This window comes from Ceratotherium simum, chromosome 3, assembly GCF_057802395.1.
Source record: "Ceratotherium simum simum isolate JZ-2026a chromosome 3, ASM5780239v1, whole genome shotgun sequence".
Taxonomy (NCBI): Eukaryota; Metazoa; Chordata; class Mammalia; order Perissodactyla; family Rhinocerotidae; genus Ceratotherium; species Ceratotherium simum.
Window position 1 is genome coordinate 47,087,645 of NC_141902.1, and position 19,591 is coordinate 47,107,235.

At 40.9% G+C, this 19,591-nt stretch overlaps 1 protein-coding gene across 3 annotated transcripts in view; it reads right to left on the minus strand.

The window, feature by feature from the left end:
* The window catches only part of DMXL2 (Dmx like 2), a 146,461-nt gene extending 131,436 nt beyond the window's left edge, over positions 1–15,025 (minus strand). For 2 of the 3 annotated variants that reach the window (XM_087427218.1, XM_087427215.1), the window contains exon 1: positions 14,488–15,023. In XM_087427218.1, the coding sequence (XP_087283344.1) occupies positions 14,488–14,574 (87 nt within the window). In that variant the 5' untranslated portion in view covers positions 14,575–15,023. Of the gene's footprint in view, positions 1–14,487 lie in introns of all 3 variants that reach the window. The other variant, XM_087427225.1, reaches the window with a different exon arrangement.
* Positions 15,026–19,591: the final 4,566 nt, after the last annotated feature.

Here is a 19,591-nt window from a genome sequence, read left to right on the forward strand (position 1 = left end):
ACTTCTTTAGGAGTAAATGGGAAGTGGGAAAAGAGACTCAATTTTCAAAGAGAGGGAGGGAAAATTCCCCTTTTATTCTTTTTTTTCTTTTTCTTTTCTCCATTTTCTCACATCCAAGCCCCCAAACAATGCCACAGCTTCAATATGAGAAGCTAGGATCCCAAGCCAGTCCTAGTGGTCTAGTGGTTAAGATTTAGCGCTCTCACCACTGCAGCCTGAATTCATTTCCTGTCAGGGAACCACACCACCCCGCTGTCGATTATCATACTGTGGCGGCTACATGTTGCTCTAATGCTAAAAGATATGCCACCAGTATTTCAAATACCAGCAGGATCACTCATGGTGGACAGGTTTCAGCAGAGCTTCCAGACTAAGAGAGACTAGGAAAAAGGACTTGCCCATCCACTTCCAAAAAAATTAGCCATGAAAACCCTAGGAATAGCAAGGCAGCATTGTCTGATATAGCACCAGAAAGTGAGAGCATAGCACAAAAAGACCAGGCAGAGTTTTGCTCTGCTGTGCACCGAGTCTCTAGAAGTCAGATTTGACTTGATGGCATTAACAACAGTAATGATCCCAAGACAGTGGGGTGAAAACCCTATGAATAGCAGCGGAGCATTGTCTGATATAGCACCTGAAGGTGAGAAGATGGCACAAAAAGACCAGGCAGGGTTCCACTCTGCTGTACACAGGGTCTCTAGGATCAACGGCACTAACAACAACAACAGTAATGATCCCAAGAAAGTGGGGTGAACCCCCGTTGTTTTTTTTTCTTTCTCTGTCCTACCGCTACTTGGCACTAAACACAGGTACAGTCATAGGAAGCACAGAACAGGGTAACTAAAGTCTCAACTTTCCAGCCAGAGAATTACAAAGGGAAACTCCAGGAAATCAGAAAGTACCAGGGAAATCACAAGAAGGAAAGAGCTCAGAAGAGCGACCAAATAAACTTGTTTATAAACTCCTGGGCTCATCCCCAGGCAGCACATACACGGATCATACCTTAAACAGCAGAGCAAAGACCTCTGAGAATTGAACTACAGGAGAGACTACTGTCCAGGTGCTCATGGGGCACTAGGAAACATGTACACAGGAAAGAGTCCCCCCTTATCTGCAGTTTTGCTTTCCATGGTTTCAGCTACCTGTGGTCACCCATGGTCCAAAAATATTAAATGGAAAATTTCAGAAATCAACAATTCATAAGTTTTAAATTATACATCGTTCTGAGTAGCATGATGAAATCCCCTGCCGTCCTGCTCCAGACGTGAATCGTCCCTTTGTCCAGTGTATCTATGCTGTATATTCTACCTACTGGTCAGTCACTTAGTAGCCATCTTGGTTATCAGATCAACTGTCACGGTGTATCAGTGCTTGTGTTCAAGTAACCCTTGTTTTACTTAATAATGGCCCAAAGCATAAGAGGAGTGATGCTGGCAATTCGGATATGCCAAAGAGAAGCCGTAAAGTGCTTCCCTTAAGTGAAAAGATGAAAGTTCTCAACATAATAAGGAAAGAAAAAACGTCGTATGCTGGGGTTGCTAAGATCTACAGTAACTTTATTACAGTATATTGTTATAACTGTTCTGTTTTATTATTAGTTATTGTTGTTAATCTCTTACTGTGCCTAATTTATAAATTAAATTTTATCATAGGTATGTATGTATAGGAAAAAACATAGTATATATAGGGTTCAGTACTATCTGTGGTTTCAGGCATCCACTGGGGGTCTTCGAATGTGTCCCCCGTGTATAAGGGGAGACTACTGTATATCCAACTAGTATTGCAATGGCTTTGAAAATGGAACTGACATCAAAACTGTAACCCAGAGAAGACTGCTCAAAACTGTCAGCCTGAACCCAAACAGGCCAATTGCCTGCTAAAACAAAAATATCAACATTCTCCATAGGATTTACACAAGATCCAGAGTTTCATAACATAATATTTTAAAAGTCCAGGTTACAGTCCAAAATTACTCAGCATACAAAGAACTAAGAAAATATCAACTCACATGGGAAAAGACAATCAACAGACACAGATGTTGAAATTATCAAAGATGTTAAAGCTGCTAATATATGGGCCGGCCCCGTGGCTTAGCGGTTAAGTGCGCGCGCTCCGCTGCTGGCGGCCAGGGGTTCGATCCCGGGCGCGCACCGACGCGCCGCTTCTCCGGCCATGCTGGGGCCGCGTCCCACATGCAGCGTCTGGAAGGATGTGCAACTGTGACCTACGGCTATCTGCTGGGGCTTTGGGGGGAAATAAATAAATAAAATTAAAAAAAAAAAAAGCTGCTAATATAAAAATGCTCACAGAAGTATAGGTGAACACTCTCAAATCAGTAATCTAAGCTTCTATCTTAATCAAGTAGAAAAAGAGCAAAACAAATTCAAAGCATGCAGAAGGCAGGAAATAATAAAGATATGAGCAGAAAGCAAATAAATTGACAACAGAAAAACAATAGAGAATATTAATGAAATCAAAGTCTGGTTCTTTGAAAGAGATCAATAAAACATATAAACCTCCAGCAAGACAGACAAAGAAAAAGAGAAAAGACACAAATTGCCAATATCAAGAATAAAACAGGGAATACCAGTACTAATCTTGCAGACATTAAAAGGATAATAATGAAATACTATAAACAAATCAATATACAAAATCAATTATACAAAAATAAATCAATGTAATCAACCATATAACAATCTGAAGAAGAAAAACTACATGACCATATCAATGGATGAAGAAAAACATTTGACAATATTCAAGATCCCTTCATGATAAAAACTTGCAGCAAAAAAGGAATAGAAGGAAACTGTCTCAATCTTATGAAGGACATCTAAAACAAAAACAAAAACAAAACATACCCAGTGCAATAAGTACAATAAAGCAAATTAGACATGACTGAAGATAGCATTAGCAAATGGATTAGAAGAAGCCATCCAGAATGCTGCAGAGGATACATAGAAAATACAGAAGAGAGGGTATGAGACATAGAAATAAAGTGAGAAGGTCTAATACATCTTTAATATATTAGTCTCATGAGGTTAATAGCTCAGAGGCCATATTTGAAGAGATAATGAGCTGAAGTTTTTCCAGATTTGCTGAAATATATCAATTTGCAGATTCAAAAATCTCAAGAGTTCCAAACAAGACTGAAAAAACATATATGCACACTTAGACACGATATAGTAAAACTTCAGAAAGCCAAAAAAAAAAAAAAAACTTAAAAGCAGCTAGAGAAAAAATACAACTTTTAAGGAAGCAACAGTGGCAGCTGATTTTTCAACAGAAACAGTGGAGGCCAGAAGACAGAGGACTGACATCCTCAAGGTGCTGAAAAGAAAATACTGCCATCCTCAACCTAGCAAAAATGTTTTTCAAGAACGAAACACAATAAACATATTTTCATACAAAAAATAACATTACAACACCAACACCAAAGGAAATTCTAAAGGAGGTTCTCCAAGAAAAAAGAAAACAATCCCAAATGGCACATGAGAGATGCAAGAAGGAATGAAGGGCAAAGTAATAGTAAACAGGTAGGTAAATCTAAATAAGCATTAACTATGTAAAATAATAATAATGTCTTATAGGGTTTATAAATATGAATACACTCATCACAGAAGAATAGATTATAAGCAGGAAGAGGGTAAAACCTGGTACAAAGGGTTCTTGTATTATCTGGAAAGACTATAAAGCCTCATCAGACTTTGGTTAAATGGTAACTTAAGAATGCATGTTATGATGGTAACTAAACACATCGTGGTGATCATCTCATAATCTATAAAAATATTGAATTGCTATGTTGTACAACTGAAACTAATATAATATTATATGTCAATTATACTTCAATAAAAAAGAATGTAAGTAATAAAAAAGGAATGCATGTTGTAATTTCTCAGGTAGAAACTGTACAACTTTCAGACTACTAGAGAGAAAAATGGAATGAGAAAGAATACTCATTTCAAGAGGTAAGAAAGAAGAAAAACGGGAGCAAAGAACAAAGGGGACAAGTAGTAAGATGGTGGATTTAAACACAAACATGCCAGTAATTACATTAAATATAAGTGAATTAAAAGTTCTAGTTAACACAAAAGTTGTCAGGCTAAATTAAAAAAAGCCAACTATGGGATGTTTCAAAGACACAGATAGGAAACGTAACCATATACAGGCATATCTTGTTTTATTATGCTTTGGTTTATGGCGCTTTGCAGATTTGCATTTTTTACAAATTGAAGGCTTGTCGCAACCCTGCATCAAGTCTATCGGCGCCATTTTTCCAAGAGCGTTTGCTCACTTTGTATCTCTGCGTCACATTTTGGTGATTCTCACCATATTTCAAACTTCTTCATTATTATTATATTTGTTATGGTAATCTGTGATCAGTGACCTTTGATGTTACTATTGTAATTGTTTTGGGGTACCACGAACTCCATATAACATGTCAAACTTAATCAGTAACGTGTTTGTGTTCTGAATGCTCCACTGACCGACCGTTCCCCCCTCTCTCTCCCTCTCCTCAAGCATCTCTATTCCCTGAGACACAACAATATCGAAATTAGGCCAGTTAATAACCCTACAATGGCCTCAAAGTGTTCAAGTGAAAGGAAGAGTTGCACGTCTTTCACTTTAAATCAAAAGCTAGAAATCTTGAAGCTTAATGAGGAAGGTGCATCGAAAGACGAGACAGGCCCAAAGCTAGGCCTCTTGTGCCAAAGTTAGCCAAGTTGTGAATGCAAAGGAAAAGTTCTTGAAGGAAATTAAAAGTTCTACTCCAGTGAACATACAAATAATAAGAAAGTGAAACAGCCTTATTGCTGATATGGAGATAGTTTCAGTAGTCTGGATAGAAGATCATACCGGCTACAACATTCTCTTAAGCCAAAGCATAATCCAGAGCAAGGCCCTAACTCTCTTCAATTCTGTGAAGGCTGAAAGAGGTAAGTAAGCTGCAGAAGAAAAGTTTAAAGCTAGCAGAGCTTGGCTCATGAGATTTAAGGAAAGAAGCCATCTCCATAACATAAAACTGCAAGGTGAAGCAGCAAGCACTGATGTAGAAGCTGCAGCAAGTTATCCAGAATATCTAGCTAAGATAATTAATGAAGGTGGCTATGCTAAACAACAGATTTTCAATGAGTTGAAACGGCCTTATATTGGAAGAAGATGCCATCTAGGACTTTCATAGCTAGAGAGAAGTCAATGTCTGGCTTCAAAGCCTCAAAGGACAGGCTGACTCTCTTGTTAGGGGCTAACGCAGCTGATGACTTTAAGTTGAAGCCAATGCTCATTTACTATTCTGAAAATCCTAGGGCCTTTAAGAATTATGCCAAATCTACTCTGCCTGTGCTCTATAAATGGATCAACAAAGCCTGGATGACAGCACATCTGTTTACTACATGGTTTACTGAATATTTTAAGCCCAATGTTGAGACCTACTGCTCAGAAAAAAAAGATTCTTTTTAAAATATTACTGCTCACTGACAATGCACCTGGTCACCCAAGAGCTCTGATGGAGATGTACAATGAGATTAATGTTGTTTTCATGAGTGCTAACACAACATCCATTCTGCAGCCCATGGATCAAGAAGCAATTTCGATTTTCAAGTCCTATTATTTAAGAAATACATTTCATAAGGCTATAGCTGCCATAGATAGAGATTCCTCTGATGGATCCGGGCAAAGTAAACTGAAAACCTCTTGGAAAGAATTTGCCATTCTAGATGCCATTAAGAACATGCATTGGAGGGCCGGCCCCATGGCTTAGCAGTTAAGTGCGCGCGCTCTGCTGCTGGCAGCCCGGGGTTCAGATCCCGGGCGTGCACCGACGCACCGCTTCTCCGGCCATGCTGAGGCCGCGTCCCACATACAACAACCAGAAGGATGTGCAACTATGACACACAACTATCTACTGGGGCTTTGGGGGCAAAAATAAATAAATAAATAAATTGTTGGAAAAAAAAAAGAACATGCATGGGGCCGGCCTGGTGCCATAGCGGTTAACTTTGCACATTCGGCTTTGGCAGCCGAGGGTTCGCCGGTTCGGATCCTGGGCGCAGACCTACTCACTGCTCATCAAGCTATGCTGAGGCAGCATCCCACATAGAAGACTCTCTATGACTCGCTCTCTCAACTCTACAGCTACAATATATAACTATGTAGTGGGGCTTTGGGGAGAAAAAAGAAAAAAAAGAGGCAGATTGGCAACAGGTGTTAGCACAGCACCAATCTTCCTCAAAAAAAAAAGAGAGGACATTCATGATGCATGGGAAAAGGTCAAAATATCAAAATTAACAGGAGTTGGGAGGAAGGTGATTCCAACCCTCATGGATGACTTTGAGGGGTTCAAGATTGTGAAGGAGGGCCGGCTCCGTGGCTTGGCGGTTAAGTGCGCGCGCTCTGATGCTGGCGGCCCGGGTTCGGATCCCGGGAGCGCCCCGAGGCACCGCTTCTCCGTCCAGCGCGAGGCCGAGTCCCACGTACAGCAACTAGAAGGATGTGAACCTATGACATACAACTGTCTACTGGGGCTTTGGGGGGAAGAAACTGAATAAATAAAATCTTTAAAAAAAAAAAAAAAAAAAAAAAAAAAAAAAAAAAAAAAAAAAAAAAAAAAAAGATTGTGAAGGAAATAACTGCAGATGTCATGGAAATAGCAAGAGAACTAGAATTATAAATGGAGCCTGAAGATGTGACTGAATTGCTGCAATCTCATGATTACACTTTAACAGATGAGGAGTTGCTTCTTATGGATGAGCAAAGAAAGTGGTTTCTTGAGATGGAATCTACTGCTGGTGAAGATGCTGTGAAATAGCTAAAATGACAACAAAGAATTTAGAATATTACATAAACTTCGTTGATAAAACAGCGGCACAGTTTGAGGGGACAGACTCCAATTTGAAAGAAGTTCTACTGTGGGTAAAGGGCTATCAAACAGCATCGCATGCTACAGAGCAAGTGCTCCTGACAGGAAGAGTCAATCGATGTGGCAAATTTCATCGCTGTCTTATTTTAAGAAACTGTCACAGCCACCCCAGCCTTCAGCAACCACTGATCAGTCAGCAGCCATCGACATCGAGGCAAGACCCTCCACCAGCAACAAGATGATGACTTGCTGAAGGCTCAGATGATAGTTAGCATTTTTTAGCAATAAAGTATTTTTTAATTAAGGTATGTACATTGTTTTTTCAGACCTAATGCTATAGTAATAAACTACAGTATAGTGTAAACATAACTTTTATACACACTGGGAAACCAAAAAATTCATGTGACTTGCTTTATTGCAATGTTCACTTTATTGCAGTGGTCTAGAACAGAATCCAAAATACCCCCAAGGTATGCCTGTAGAGAAGTTGCAAGTAAAAGGATGGAAAAAGATAAACTTCGAAAATGCTAACCAAAAGAAAGCTGATAAGGCTATACTAATATCAGATAAGGTAGACTACAGAAAGCATCACCAGAGATTAAAAAAAAAAAAAAGGATTACTTCATAATGATAAACAGGTCAATTCACCAGGAAGATATAATCATTTTAAATTTGTAAGCACAAATAAAGCAAAAATTGACAAATCTGCAAGACAACAGGGATAAATCCATACTCATAGTAGGTTTTTAATACATGTCTCTCAGTAGGAAAATGAATAAGCAGACAGAAAAGCAGTAGTTTTAGAAGATTTAAACATCACAGGATGAAAACATCATGCCTTAGTATGAATTAAATTTAATATTATTATTCCTGAGAGGGCTCAATTTTTAGAGGAAGTGGCCCTAAAGAAACATGTTTCCAATGATAATCTAATAGAATATTATTTATGGCTTTCAAATTATCCCACCAAATTATCACGTACAGTGTTTAAAGGACTCTATTCAGTGACCCCTTTATACCTCTGACTTCCCTATCAGAGGGATATAAGATATATATATATAAGATCTTATTTTTCAGGCATTGAGAATGAGAGGAGAGGGGAGCATTAAAGGAGCCCTCAGCAATCATTAAATGAGAAGGTTTGAGAATAAAAAGCACAGGCAATTTGTTTCACATTTACACATCAAGTCCCAGGGTTATGTGAGCTATCTCTAAGAGAAAGAAAATGCAGTCATACCACCTGTGTAAGACGCACCTGCTTCCTCAATAACAGGTCCTATCCTGTTACATCCTGAATTAGGGTACTAGAGCAAAAACATAATGCAAAAAGACTCTACAAAAGATTGAAAACTCTAAAAATTCTATTAAAATATTTGACTTCCAAACTTGTTTTAAAAAATAACCCACAATGGGCCGGCCCCGTGGCTTAGCGCTTAAGTGCGCGCGCTCCGCTGCTGGCGGCCCGGGTTCAGATCCCGGGTGCGCACCGACGCACCGCTTCTCCGGCCATGCTGAGGCCGCGTCCCACATAAAGCAACTAGAAGGATATACAGCTATGACATACAACTATCTACTGGGGCTTTGGGGGAAAAATAAATAAATAAAAATTATTAAAAAATTAGGGCCGGTCCCGTGGCTTAGTGGTTAAGTGAGCGCGCTCCGCTGCTGGCGACCCGGGTTCGGATCCCGGGCTCGCACCGACGCGCTGCTTCTCCGGCCATGCTGGGGCCGCGTCCCACATGCAGCAACTGGAAGGATGTGCAGCTATGACACACAACTATCTACTGGGGCTTTGGGGGGGAAAAATAAATAAATAAAATCTTAAAAAAAAAAAAAATTAAAAAATAACCCACAAGCTACAAGAGCCTTACTAAATCTGAATTACAGATAGTCTCTATTATTATCTCCTTTTAAATACCACTTTGCGTTCTATCATAGAAGGAAATTAAATTGGTCAGGCATGACTTGTTTTTCCACTGTGCCATTGCAGTTGTAACCCAACATCCTGTGCTCTTTTTGATGATTAAATACTGAGACTCTAATTTGTTCTAAAAATTTCTCAGGATCCAAGTTAAGATACCGATTATAATTTCTAAAGTCATCTTTCAAATACCCAAAATCCTAAGAACAGAAAGTAAAGGAGTAAACATATTTGGGGGGTGGAGAACCTGAACACCATCACACTGGCCCCATCTCCCACTCCGTACTGCACTGTGACAGTCTCAGGCAACCACCATCCACCAGACGCTGAGGATACAATCATAAACAAGGGCCTCCATCTCGACTGTGAGCCCAAAGACCCACTACTTCCTGAACGCTCTGCATGGCTTATTCCCTGAGCCAGAAAGGGGGCCAGCCTCCCTGACTGTAAAGTCTGACCAACAGTCTTGTACGTACAAGTGGAGGGGCGATACACAACAGAGACTCCAGACCTATAGCCTCACCACAATCACTGTGTGTTTCTGGTCCACTTTCTCTTTTGCCCCTTGGAAATCTCTAGAGAAATCCATATAATGCTCATTTCAGGTCTGAATACTTACAGAGAAGCTAATTTAAGAAACTCATTTTAGAGACGAAAAACCGAAATAAGTTTAAGTGATTTAGCCAAAGTCATATAAAGTAGCTGGTCTCTGACATCCCATTTCTGGAGAGGCATTATTCCATTATTCAGGACTGTACCCGAGTTTCTGGGTAGCTGCTAAGAGTCTTCTCACTGCGAGGAAGGCTAATTAACAATCTACACAGGGACATAAGTATAGAACTTAACATATTCATACTCACCTACAGGATAACACCAAACACAAGCCCACAAACTCTGAAAGGTAACAATTTAAACAAATAAGAAGCTACTCTCCAAGAACCAATGTGCCAATTTCTCTTGAAAAACAGGTCCAATCTAAATTCTTGACTTCTGTCTTTCCCTTTAATCTCAGCGTAGGCTGTCAATAGGTGTATGAGTTGTTACACCTATTGATAACCAGTACAGAAGCATTTTTCTGTCCAACTTCCCAATTCCCCTGGCCAAAAGTGATCTCTTAGTCCTCTTGAATTCCTACGAGAATTTAAGTGCCTCACAATACCACATAGCTGGCCTGCTGTGGTTAAGTACATGTCTTCACTCTCCTAGTAGATTACCAGGTCCCTACAGTTCTTTAATAAACTCCCTGAGGGGCCGGTCCAGTGGCATAGCAGTTAAGTTAGCATGCTCCAGCTTCAGCAGCCCACGGTTTGCAGGTTCAGATCCCAGGCACGGACCAACACATCACTCATCAAGCCACACTGTGGCAGCATCTCACATACAAAATAGAGGAAGATGGGCACAGATGTTAGCTCAGCAACAATCTTCCTCAAGCAAAAAGAGGAAGACTGGCAACAGATGTTAGCTCAGGGCCAATCTTCCTCACCAAAAAAATATAAATAAATAAATAAACAAACTCCCTGAAATTTATTGTTCTTTTTTTTCTTTTAATCTCTACAGACCCTCGCACACCTATGTGTTCAACGAACATCTGCTAAATGTATAAACAGGCTGATCATTTTCAAAGTTCAGTGTTGTCATAATTCTAGGACTGGAATGTTATTATACTACAATGGAATTAAAATATATCTAAATGCCAGAAAAAGTGGTCATACAACATTATCTTTTAACTTTTAAATGAACGTTTTTCATTCATTACTAGCTTTCTGGTGGTACTTTAAGAAAAAACAAAACAATAACAAAAGTCAAGAAATGTCAGAATATAGATGTTTTCCTAAAAAGCTATGGGTAATGGTTGCAAATTATATTTTTCAACTTTCTAAGGGTGTTTGCTATTTAATAAAGAAGTTCTGTGTTTTAAAAAAAAAATCACTTTTGTGAAGGAATAGTCACCGAATAATTTATCCTTTATATTACACCATTCCTTGGCTTTCATGGTTCTTGCCATCCAGAAAGGCCTAATACCTCTCTCTGTCTTTCCAAATGTCAATCTTCTGTGAAATCTTTATCTTCCCAACTACGTGTGATCTCTTTCATCTGCCTTACATTATAATTATATCCATCATTTTCAATCTCTGCCAGTATATTATAAGCTCTCTGACAGTGGAAATGACTTACTAATTTTTGTAAACTTTGATCAATGTGCTGAATTCATCAGACTGGAATAACATCAACTGCCCTTATACTCCTGAAAATATGGCCTGCACCCCTTAGGGCCAAAATGTGAAAAAATTTAAATTATATTAATTATCAGCATGTACCATCTTATTTTAATTAATATTTTAATGTGTACAGAAAAGCAGGAAAAAAAAGAACTATTTTTCAGGAGAGTAATAAACAACATAAATAAGAAGAAATTTACACTATCTATTGCATTAAGCCTTAAAACATTTAGTTATCTACAAGAAGGTAGTTGGAAATGTCTCAATGGCAAAATAAAGTACAACAGAGCTCAAACATGGTGGAAGACCGTCTCTTTGGACTATCCGGGACCTGACTTATTGCAGGATAACAGTATTTCCAGAACTTAGATCTTATATTGAAAAGAAGAGAATGATCAAACGGTGATATATACAACCATATTTATAAAACCACAATCGAGTGTTTTTAAAAACTGCTCACTCCCAAAACACAAGTGAAAACCGTCATAGCTCACACGTTAGCACTAAAAGTACACACATCACTGGGACTGTCACTACAAACTGCACTAACACGTCAACATAGCCCAGATTGGGCCATGGTGACATAACCAAGCAGTCAATCACAGCCCAGCTGATCACACCACCCACCACACACAGCACAACATATATAAGGCACTGTTTTTAAATTACGTCACGAACACTTCAAAATCCTTTCAGAACAATTCCTTTTCAAAAACTTTCAGTTTATGGACTCCGAAATAAATGATCTACTCTATTTTGAAAAGGTCCTCAGGTTATCATGAAACACACTATTGGCTAAGAACCACTGGCTAGTTGCAAGATAGTCTGTCCTTGTACACTGGCCATATCTAGGCCTTACACACACACATACACACACCCTTCAGAGCAAGCACTCGGATAGGAAAAAAACATACTACAGAGAAAAGCTCACCAGATGAGAAGTCACAAGACCTCCATTCCAGCCCTGGCTGGTCCCTTTTTTAGTCATCTGACCCAGAACTAGTTTTTTCATCTGATCACTATACATATCAAATAGCATGCTCTATGTAAAGGAGCTTTACTTATTTTTTTAATTTTATTTTTACTATTCTAATATAGGTATTCGAATAATCGTTAGTTGATTCTAGAGTACATGAAAACAGCTTGTTCTCATCTTTTTTTACGCAAATCTGTTCTTCATAGAGTCCAAAAGGTCATTTCTAGTTCATGGCAAAATTAAAACTGGACCAGTGCATTCAAACTAAGATACTAAAATGAGATGATGAGAAACATGGGTTTGTAAATGCCAAAAGACCAAAACAGTCAGCGTTACAGGCAGGCATCCTAAACCAGGTGAATTCTGAGTCATATTTGGGAACATGAAAAGCAAGGATTCTCTTGTTGCAACATAAAAATGCGGACTAGAGTCAGATTAGTATGTCTATAGCAGAGGGGCCAAGGTGAGGAGTACATATAATCAAATATCAAGTCCGAGATGGCAGAAGAACATCCGACAAGTTTCAATTTCATAACACAGCTATTAGGAACAACTACATATTCTTGAGCCAAGAATGATACGGTGACATGCTATTTGAAGAAAATTATCCCAGTAGCTGTGTGGAGGGTGAACTAAAGTGATCAGAAGTGAGGGTCAGAAAAACCAGTTTGGAAGCTTTTATATTAATACTAATAAGGTTCTACGATAAGGTGGTAACTAAGGACATGCAAAGGGGTAAATGTGATAGACACTGCACAGTCAGCTAGACTTGGCGATAGGTTGAATTAGGGAGGTGGAAAAGATTTGAAAATGATTCCAAGGACCTGGTCATGGATGGCCTACAGCATAACCACATCTGCACAGCACTAACAGTTCTTGCACTGGCTTTTCCAGACTGCATTGAACTTGTTTAGCTCTATATACCAGCCCTGCAGTGAGATATTGCTCCACTTTAGATGGAAACAGAAAACTACCACCACCATGATAGTGTGGAAATACTCCATAAGTCAAAGTTCCAGATTTGTTTCTTGATGGAGGAAGCCTGCTCTTCTAACCCTGGGGAACTTCCTCCCCACCTACACAATTAGGGGAGAGGGAAATTTCTTTTCTCTCTGTTCTGAAGATTCTCTACACACTTGAAGTCCAAGCTCAATTCTATATGGATCTTGTAGGTCACATGAACACAAAACACAGATGACACCATTGATAGAGACAGATGTAACAATACAAATCAGGCAAACTATGTTTTTAAAGGATTCATTCCAAACTGGAATAAAGCTAAGTTGATTACATTTAGAAATTAAAATGGCCAGAAAGCAACCTTATGGGCTTATTTTTAAAGTATCACAATGATAGATAAATTTCGTTCCAGAATGCACTGTGCTACATAATGATTCTGCAGTTTCGCAGGAGCTTTTCTTATGTCCGCAGCTTTAAAAACATGCTGTTGGAAAGCAGACATCAGATCAAAGTGTCTCCCTCGTCTAAAAAGCATACCATTATGCTATTTCCTATTTTATCAAGCAGAACAGTTATCAATAACAATGTGTATTTAAATGTGGTCTGATGGCCCACAATTCCTTCTAAGGAAAACCATGTATAAATTTAATACAAAAAAGGAACTCATGCTAATCCATGGGAGTCCATCTACGGGTAAAAGAAGCTTGGTTTGAATTAGCTATACTACTAACAACATCCCCTTCTCAAAAGGACTAATCCGTCCAAGCTGATTGAGAAACATGTCTATTTCATCGAGATTTTAAACGGGTTCTAACATGTTATTGTTTACATACACTTTACTCGCACAAACAGGAAAAACACTGTCATAAAATTTTCACATTGTCAGCTTAAAAACAAATAGCATGCAGCCTACCTTGCAAACGGATTAAAATATTACCTAGTAAGGCTACTAACTGTGATCTCTTAATAAATAAGAGCTCTCCATGCCACTGTCACTCTAACCCTTCCATACGAAATTTTTGGGGGGCAGAGAATGAATTTTTCTAAGATTCCGCATATCAGCAGATACAGAGGGTCGGGTCGGGTTTACAGCCACATGCTCCAGCAGCTCCTCGCTGCCTTAACACAGCGAACAGGCGTAGCATCGCCTCCACGCTCTGAGACAAGAGCAAGTCTCTTCGCCTCCACGCCAAGAGCAGGTGCGAAACGGACGCTCCGGGGTTTCAGCGGTTGCAACCACCTTCCTTCACCGCAGACCCAGGGCTGCCCTAGGAAAGGAACCTTCTAGTCCAGTCACCCCCGGGGCCCGTTTGCTGAGGGCGGACAGTGCGGTGGATTCCTAATCCTTTCCCCTGACGGTAATTTCCTACACCAGCCTCAGGACTCACATCCCACGCGCCCCCGCCCCCCCCGTTAAATAGGGCTGCAAAGGGGGCGCGGGTGGGGCCCACCAACAGCTCGCAATCCCCCGGGCAGGCGTGGGCCCGGGACAGGAGTCACGGCACCGGCGTCCCGACCCCAGTCTCTCCCCCTCGGGCTCCCGGACGCCGCTCACCGTGAAGGGGACATCCCCGACGCTGCCCACGGAGTAGCAGTTGTCTCCAGGGTTGACAGCCCCGGTGAGGACCTGATGCAGATGCATCTCCGGAGCACGGGCTGGCCAGGGGAATGCACCGGAGCCCCGCGCCCGGCCCTCCTCCGGCCGCGAGAGCCGCTTCCCGCTCCGCCTCCCTCGAGACCCACCCTGCGGTGGCTCCGGCTTAACGCCTCACCCCCCTTTCGCCTTCCCCTCGCCTCGTCCCTGCCATGAGAGCTTCTCCACCGCCGCCGCCGCCGCCCGGATCGCCGCTCGGCTGCGGAAATGCCCGGATGCTCCCACTGCCTGCTGCACCGGCGCACAAATGCGGGAGGAGGGCAAGGGTGCCCGTGAGGCGGAGGGGGGCTGGGGGGCCGGGGGAGCGCGCGAGCCGGGCGCGTGCTGGAAGGGACGCTCCCCCTAAGGGAGATGGGCGGCGCGCCCACCCGCGCGCCCACCCGCCCGGGAGCGACGGTCGAGTGGGAGAGTACACCCCCTGCTCCTGCGGCTAAACTCTTAGCTCAGTCCTTCTTCCCCGCCCCGCTTTGCGCGTGCGCGCGCAGTGGTTTCCAGGGCAATTGCGCGCGCCGTGCGGACCCTCGTCCCGGGATTGCGCGCGCAGACCTGCGGGAGTTCCCTGGGAGCGTCCCGGCTGCGGCCGCTGGGGGCGGGAGCGGGGGCGGGGCTGAGGCAGCTCGGGGCCACGCAGCAGTGCAACAGTGGGGACACACCGCAGGTCTATTTTGCTGAGTGTTTGATCCCTTCCCGAGTACACTGTGTGATGATGGTCAGCGCAGTTGACCTCTGGAGGTCTCGCGTCACTGGGAAATTCCCCCTCGGGAAATCTTAGATCCCTTAGGGCTTTCTTAAAGTACAGTACATAAGATATTTCATTTTACATCAAAAATAAAGGTATCTTGCAACTGTTTGGAGAAGCCGTACTCTCCCGACAGGAAATTATTTTGCTCCCACCTTTTGTCACGGATGTTCTAGACAACAAAAGGGCCCCCTAGAGACTAGTGACTCCTCTAGACGCTTTTTTCATGCGTGATGTCATGGATTCGCAGAATCGCCTGATTTTTCCAGGCTGTCTGCTAAACTTTGAGTGGTTGATACAGGGGTCAAATCCCTGCTCCACATCAATTTATCACAAATTTTTGAGCCTATACTGTGTATATGTCACTAGGGCAAGGAAGTAGAAGGAATACCAAGACACCACTATCTACAAAACCAGGCAAAACGTCAAAAGTCTTACGATTGCGACACTAAAGTCTATGCACCACAGAAAAGGAAGAATACTTTTGACTAAGGGAATGGGTAAAATGTTATAGGGACGCTGACATAAATGCTAGGTAGAATTTTGGCAGGCTGAGATGGACAAGAAACCCTGCATTCAAATAGAGAAAATAGCATGAGCTAAGGCTTAGAGGTGTAAAAACAACGGGTTGTGTTAGAGGAACAAAGACTCGATTAATGTTTGAGGCAGATGATATATAGGGAAAGGAAATAATAGTTCAGAAGAGAGAAAGGAACCAAGAGGTAGCTTGTAGCCTGCCTGAAGATGGACAGCTTTGAATGCTCCACTAAGAAGCTGAGATTTCATTCTGCATGCAGTGGGCATCCATCAAGTGTTTCTGAGCAGACGTTTATACAATCAGAGCTGCTTTAGAAAGATGACTTTGTAGCCTTGTGAAGGTGAATTACAAGGGTGGGGAAGATAGGAGGCAAAGTTGGTAATCTGTTCAGTGGAAAGCAGAAGGAGTCAAAGATAATTACCAATGACCTAAAGAGTTTTTCTTTTCATTTTCATAACTGTTGCCCTAGTCACGCAGACTAGAAACCGCAGAGCCACTTTTGGCCCCTTTCTCTCTCTCTTGCCCATGTCCAAGGGTCCCTTTTCGAGGTCCCTAATTCATACCCCTCATCATTCCCACGCCATTTACCTTCATTTCAGACCTCATCATTTCTCATTTAATTACCGTAATAGCCTCCTAACTAGCTTGAGTGCCTTCCATCTCTTGCTCTCCAATCCATCCACCACACTACAGCCAGAGAAACCTTTTTAAAGGAAACCTTCCTCTGCTTAAAATCCTCGCTCCCTGCAGGTTAAAATCTAAACCTTAGCTTGGCTGACAAGCCCATTCATTCTAGCTTCTACCTAATCTTCTTCTCTTATCTCAGGCTGTTCCCTGACACTCACTATGCTCCAGCCCCACTGAGCTATTTGCTGTTTCCAGAACATACTGTGTTCTTTCATGCTTCCTTGTCTTGGTTCATGCTTTTTGTTCTGTCTGGAAGGCACTTCCTTCTCTTGTTGACCTGACAAACCACAATTTAGTTTAGAAGTCACCTATTCAGTAAAGCCTTCCTTGTCCACCCCCAAATACCTTGAGGCTTCCTCCTTTTGAGACACACGTATCATGTAGTGATCTAAGTATTGTTTTGTGTCTGTTTCTTCTACTAGAGTCTTAGATATTTCAAGTCGGGATCAGTATCTTTTTTTTTTTTTTAATTTTTATTTATTTATTTTTTTTCCCCCAAAGCCCCAGCAGATAGTTGTGTGTCATAGTTGCACATCCTTCTAGTTGCTGTATGTGGGACGCGGCCTCAGCATGGCCGGAGAAGCGGCGCGTCCGTGCGCGCCCAGGATCCGAACCTGGGCCGCCAGCAGTGGAGCACGCGCACTTAACCACTAAGCCACCGGGCCGGCCCAGGATCAGTATCTTATTTTCTCTGTTTCCCCAGTGCCTAAATCATAGTACTTTATTTGCTGACATATAAGATTTGAATGTGAATAAGAGCACCCAATTTTACAAGAAAAATGTATGGGGTAAAAAAGCACCTTTCATTATACACATATTTATTTGTGTTTGTGAAAGTGTTTAAATGATTTTACAGTGGTTTTGTGGAGGGAAATATTATATGCTCATGTTAATATCCATACGGTATATTGGATTCTAGGAAATCACAGGTTCTTTATATTTAATTATATACTACTAACCACAAATAAAAGTACTAAGTCATATAGCTAAAAAAAAAAAAAAAACGGTGAAAATACAGCAGACAACAAAATACACACACACAAAAAAAATGATCAGTAAAGAAGCCCCATGCTATGCATAAAGTGTCATAAAGGCAAATAATGGTGCTGCATCTTGGTGCTGTCAGCTAAAAAGCCTGCCACAACATTGAATAAATTTTAGAGAATTCCTGTATATATAGCATATATCAGTGAAAATTAGTATAAAGCAAGTAGTTAAATACAATAAATTTAAATAAATTCCTTTACAGGAAGGTTTAATACATGTAGACAAACATTTCAGTAAAAACTGAAACAAAACATACAGCAAAATAATAAATTTGAAGAAACTCCAACATCATGTTCATACTTAGAATAAAGGCAAATATTTTACTAAATATTAATATACATTGAATAACAGGAAAAAATTGAATATGTGTTATAGAAGCTAGTGTTTTAGTGACTAACAGCTGCATAACAAGATAGGAATACTGTTTCTAAGTATCATGAAGAGTTTAATCTTTACCCTCAAAACTTAGATATTTTCAAAGCATGAAAACTATTGCTACTACTGGATCCTAAACAAATCTCTTAATCTTCAACATTTACTGCATTAGAAACTGAGTCAAAACCATCATCAAACAATAAATTGTACTCAGTTGTCAAGAGCATTATTAATTCCACATTATTTAAACCATTTCACAATTCACTCTTGTTTTACAGCATTCCCTGAGGTTTTGACCCATTCACACAGTTGTGACATTGTAAGCCTTTCCTTCTTACTTTTGGTATCAACTCAAATGTCAGCTAGATACTGAATAAAAGAAGCCAGACACAAAAGACCACGTATTGCGTGATTCCATTTAGATTAAGATTTCTGAAAAGGCAAAGCTATAGACACAGAAAATACATTAGTGGTTGCCTGGAGCTCGTAGTGGAATGGGAAGTAACTGTAAATGGACGTGAGGTTTCTTTTGGCATGATGGAACTATTCTAAAATTAGATTGTGGTCATGGTTGTGCAACTCTGTAAATTTACTAGAAATCTTGAATTGTACACTTAAAATTCATGAATTTTATGGTAAATAAAATATAACCTCAATAAAGCTATCTAAAAAAGAAGTGTCAGCCAGAGCTACAGTCATATAAGGGCTTGGCTGAGACTAAAGGACGTGCTTCCAAGAAGGCACGCTCTCGTGGCTAGCAAGTTGACCCTGGTGTTTAACTGAAGGCCTTGGTTCCTCACTATGTGGCCTCTCCATAGGGCTGTAGGAGTGTCCTGAAGACATAGCAGCTGGCTTCCCCAAGAGCAAGGGAGCCAAGAGAGAGACCAAAATGGACTTCAGTGTCTTTTATAACCTAGCCTCATAAGTCACACACCTTCACGTCCACCACATGTTATTGGATACACAAGCCAGCCATGATGGGAGAATATTTCTCAAGAGAGTGAATACCCGGAAATGAGAGTCACTGGGGGCCAACTTGGAGACTGACTACCACATCACAGAACTCAAGGATTTTATCTTCGAGCATCAAGGGGCATCATTGGTATCATTCTTTCTTACTTACAGAAGTAACTGGAATTTCTACTCATAAATCTAGAGTGCCGTAATGCTGATCTTTGATATATCTGTTGTTATCAGTTCTTTATTGGTGAACTATCTAAATGCTTTAAATATTGAATTTCCCAAGTGAGTCCATTTGTTTGTTTGAGGGGTCTAATACTCGTGGTTTTAAATGTTGCCTCCACTTGTGGATAACATACACTTTTCTTACAGATGTCTAACACTTTAAGCTGCTATTTTCTTCGGTTGATAGCAATAAAAGCCCTGACTCCCTGTTACTTCTTCATTTTGCAAAGTGTATTACACTAAGCCTGAAATTGATGTAGTAGTGATGCCTTCATTGCTTTTGAGTCCTAAGCTATAGTGGTAACATATCTTAATCTAAAACATTGAGGGAATGACACTGTTTCAGTTATATATTGCTGTGTAACAAACTACTCTAAAATTTAGTAGCTTACAACAACAATGATTTATTATTTCTTATGCTCTGTGGATTGGGT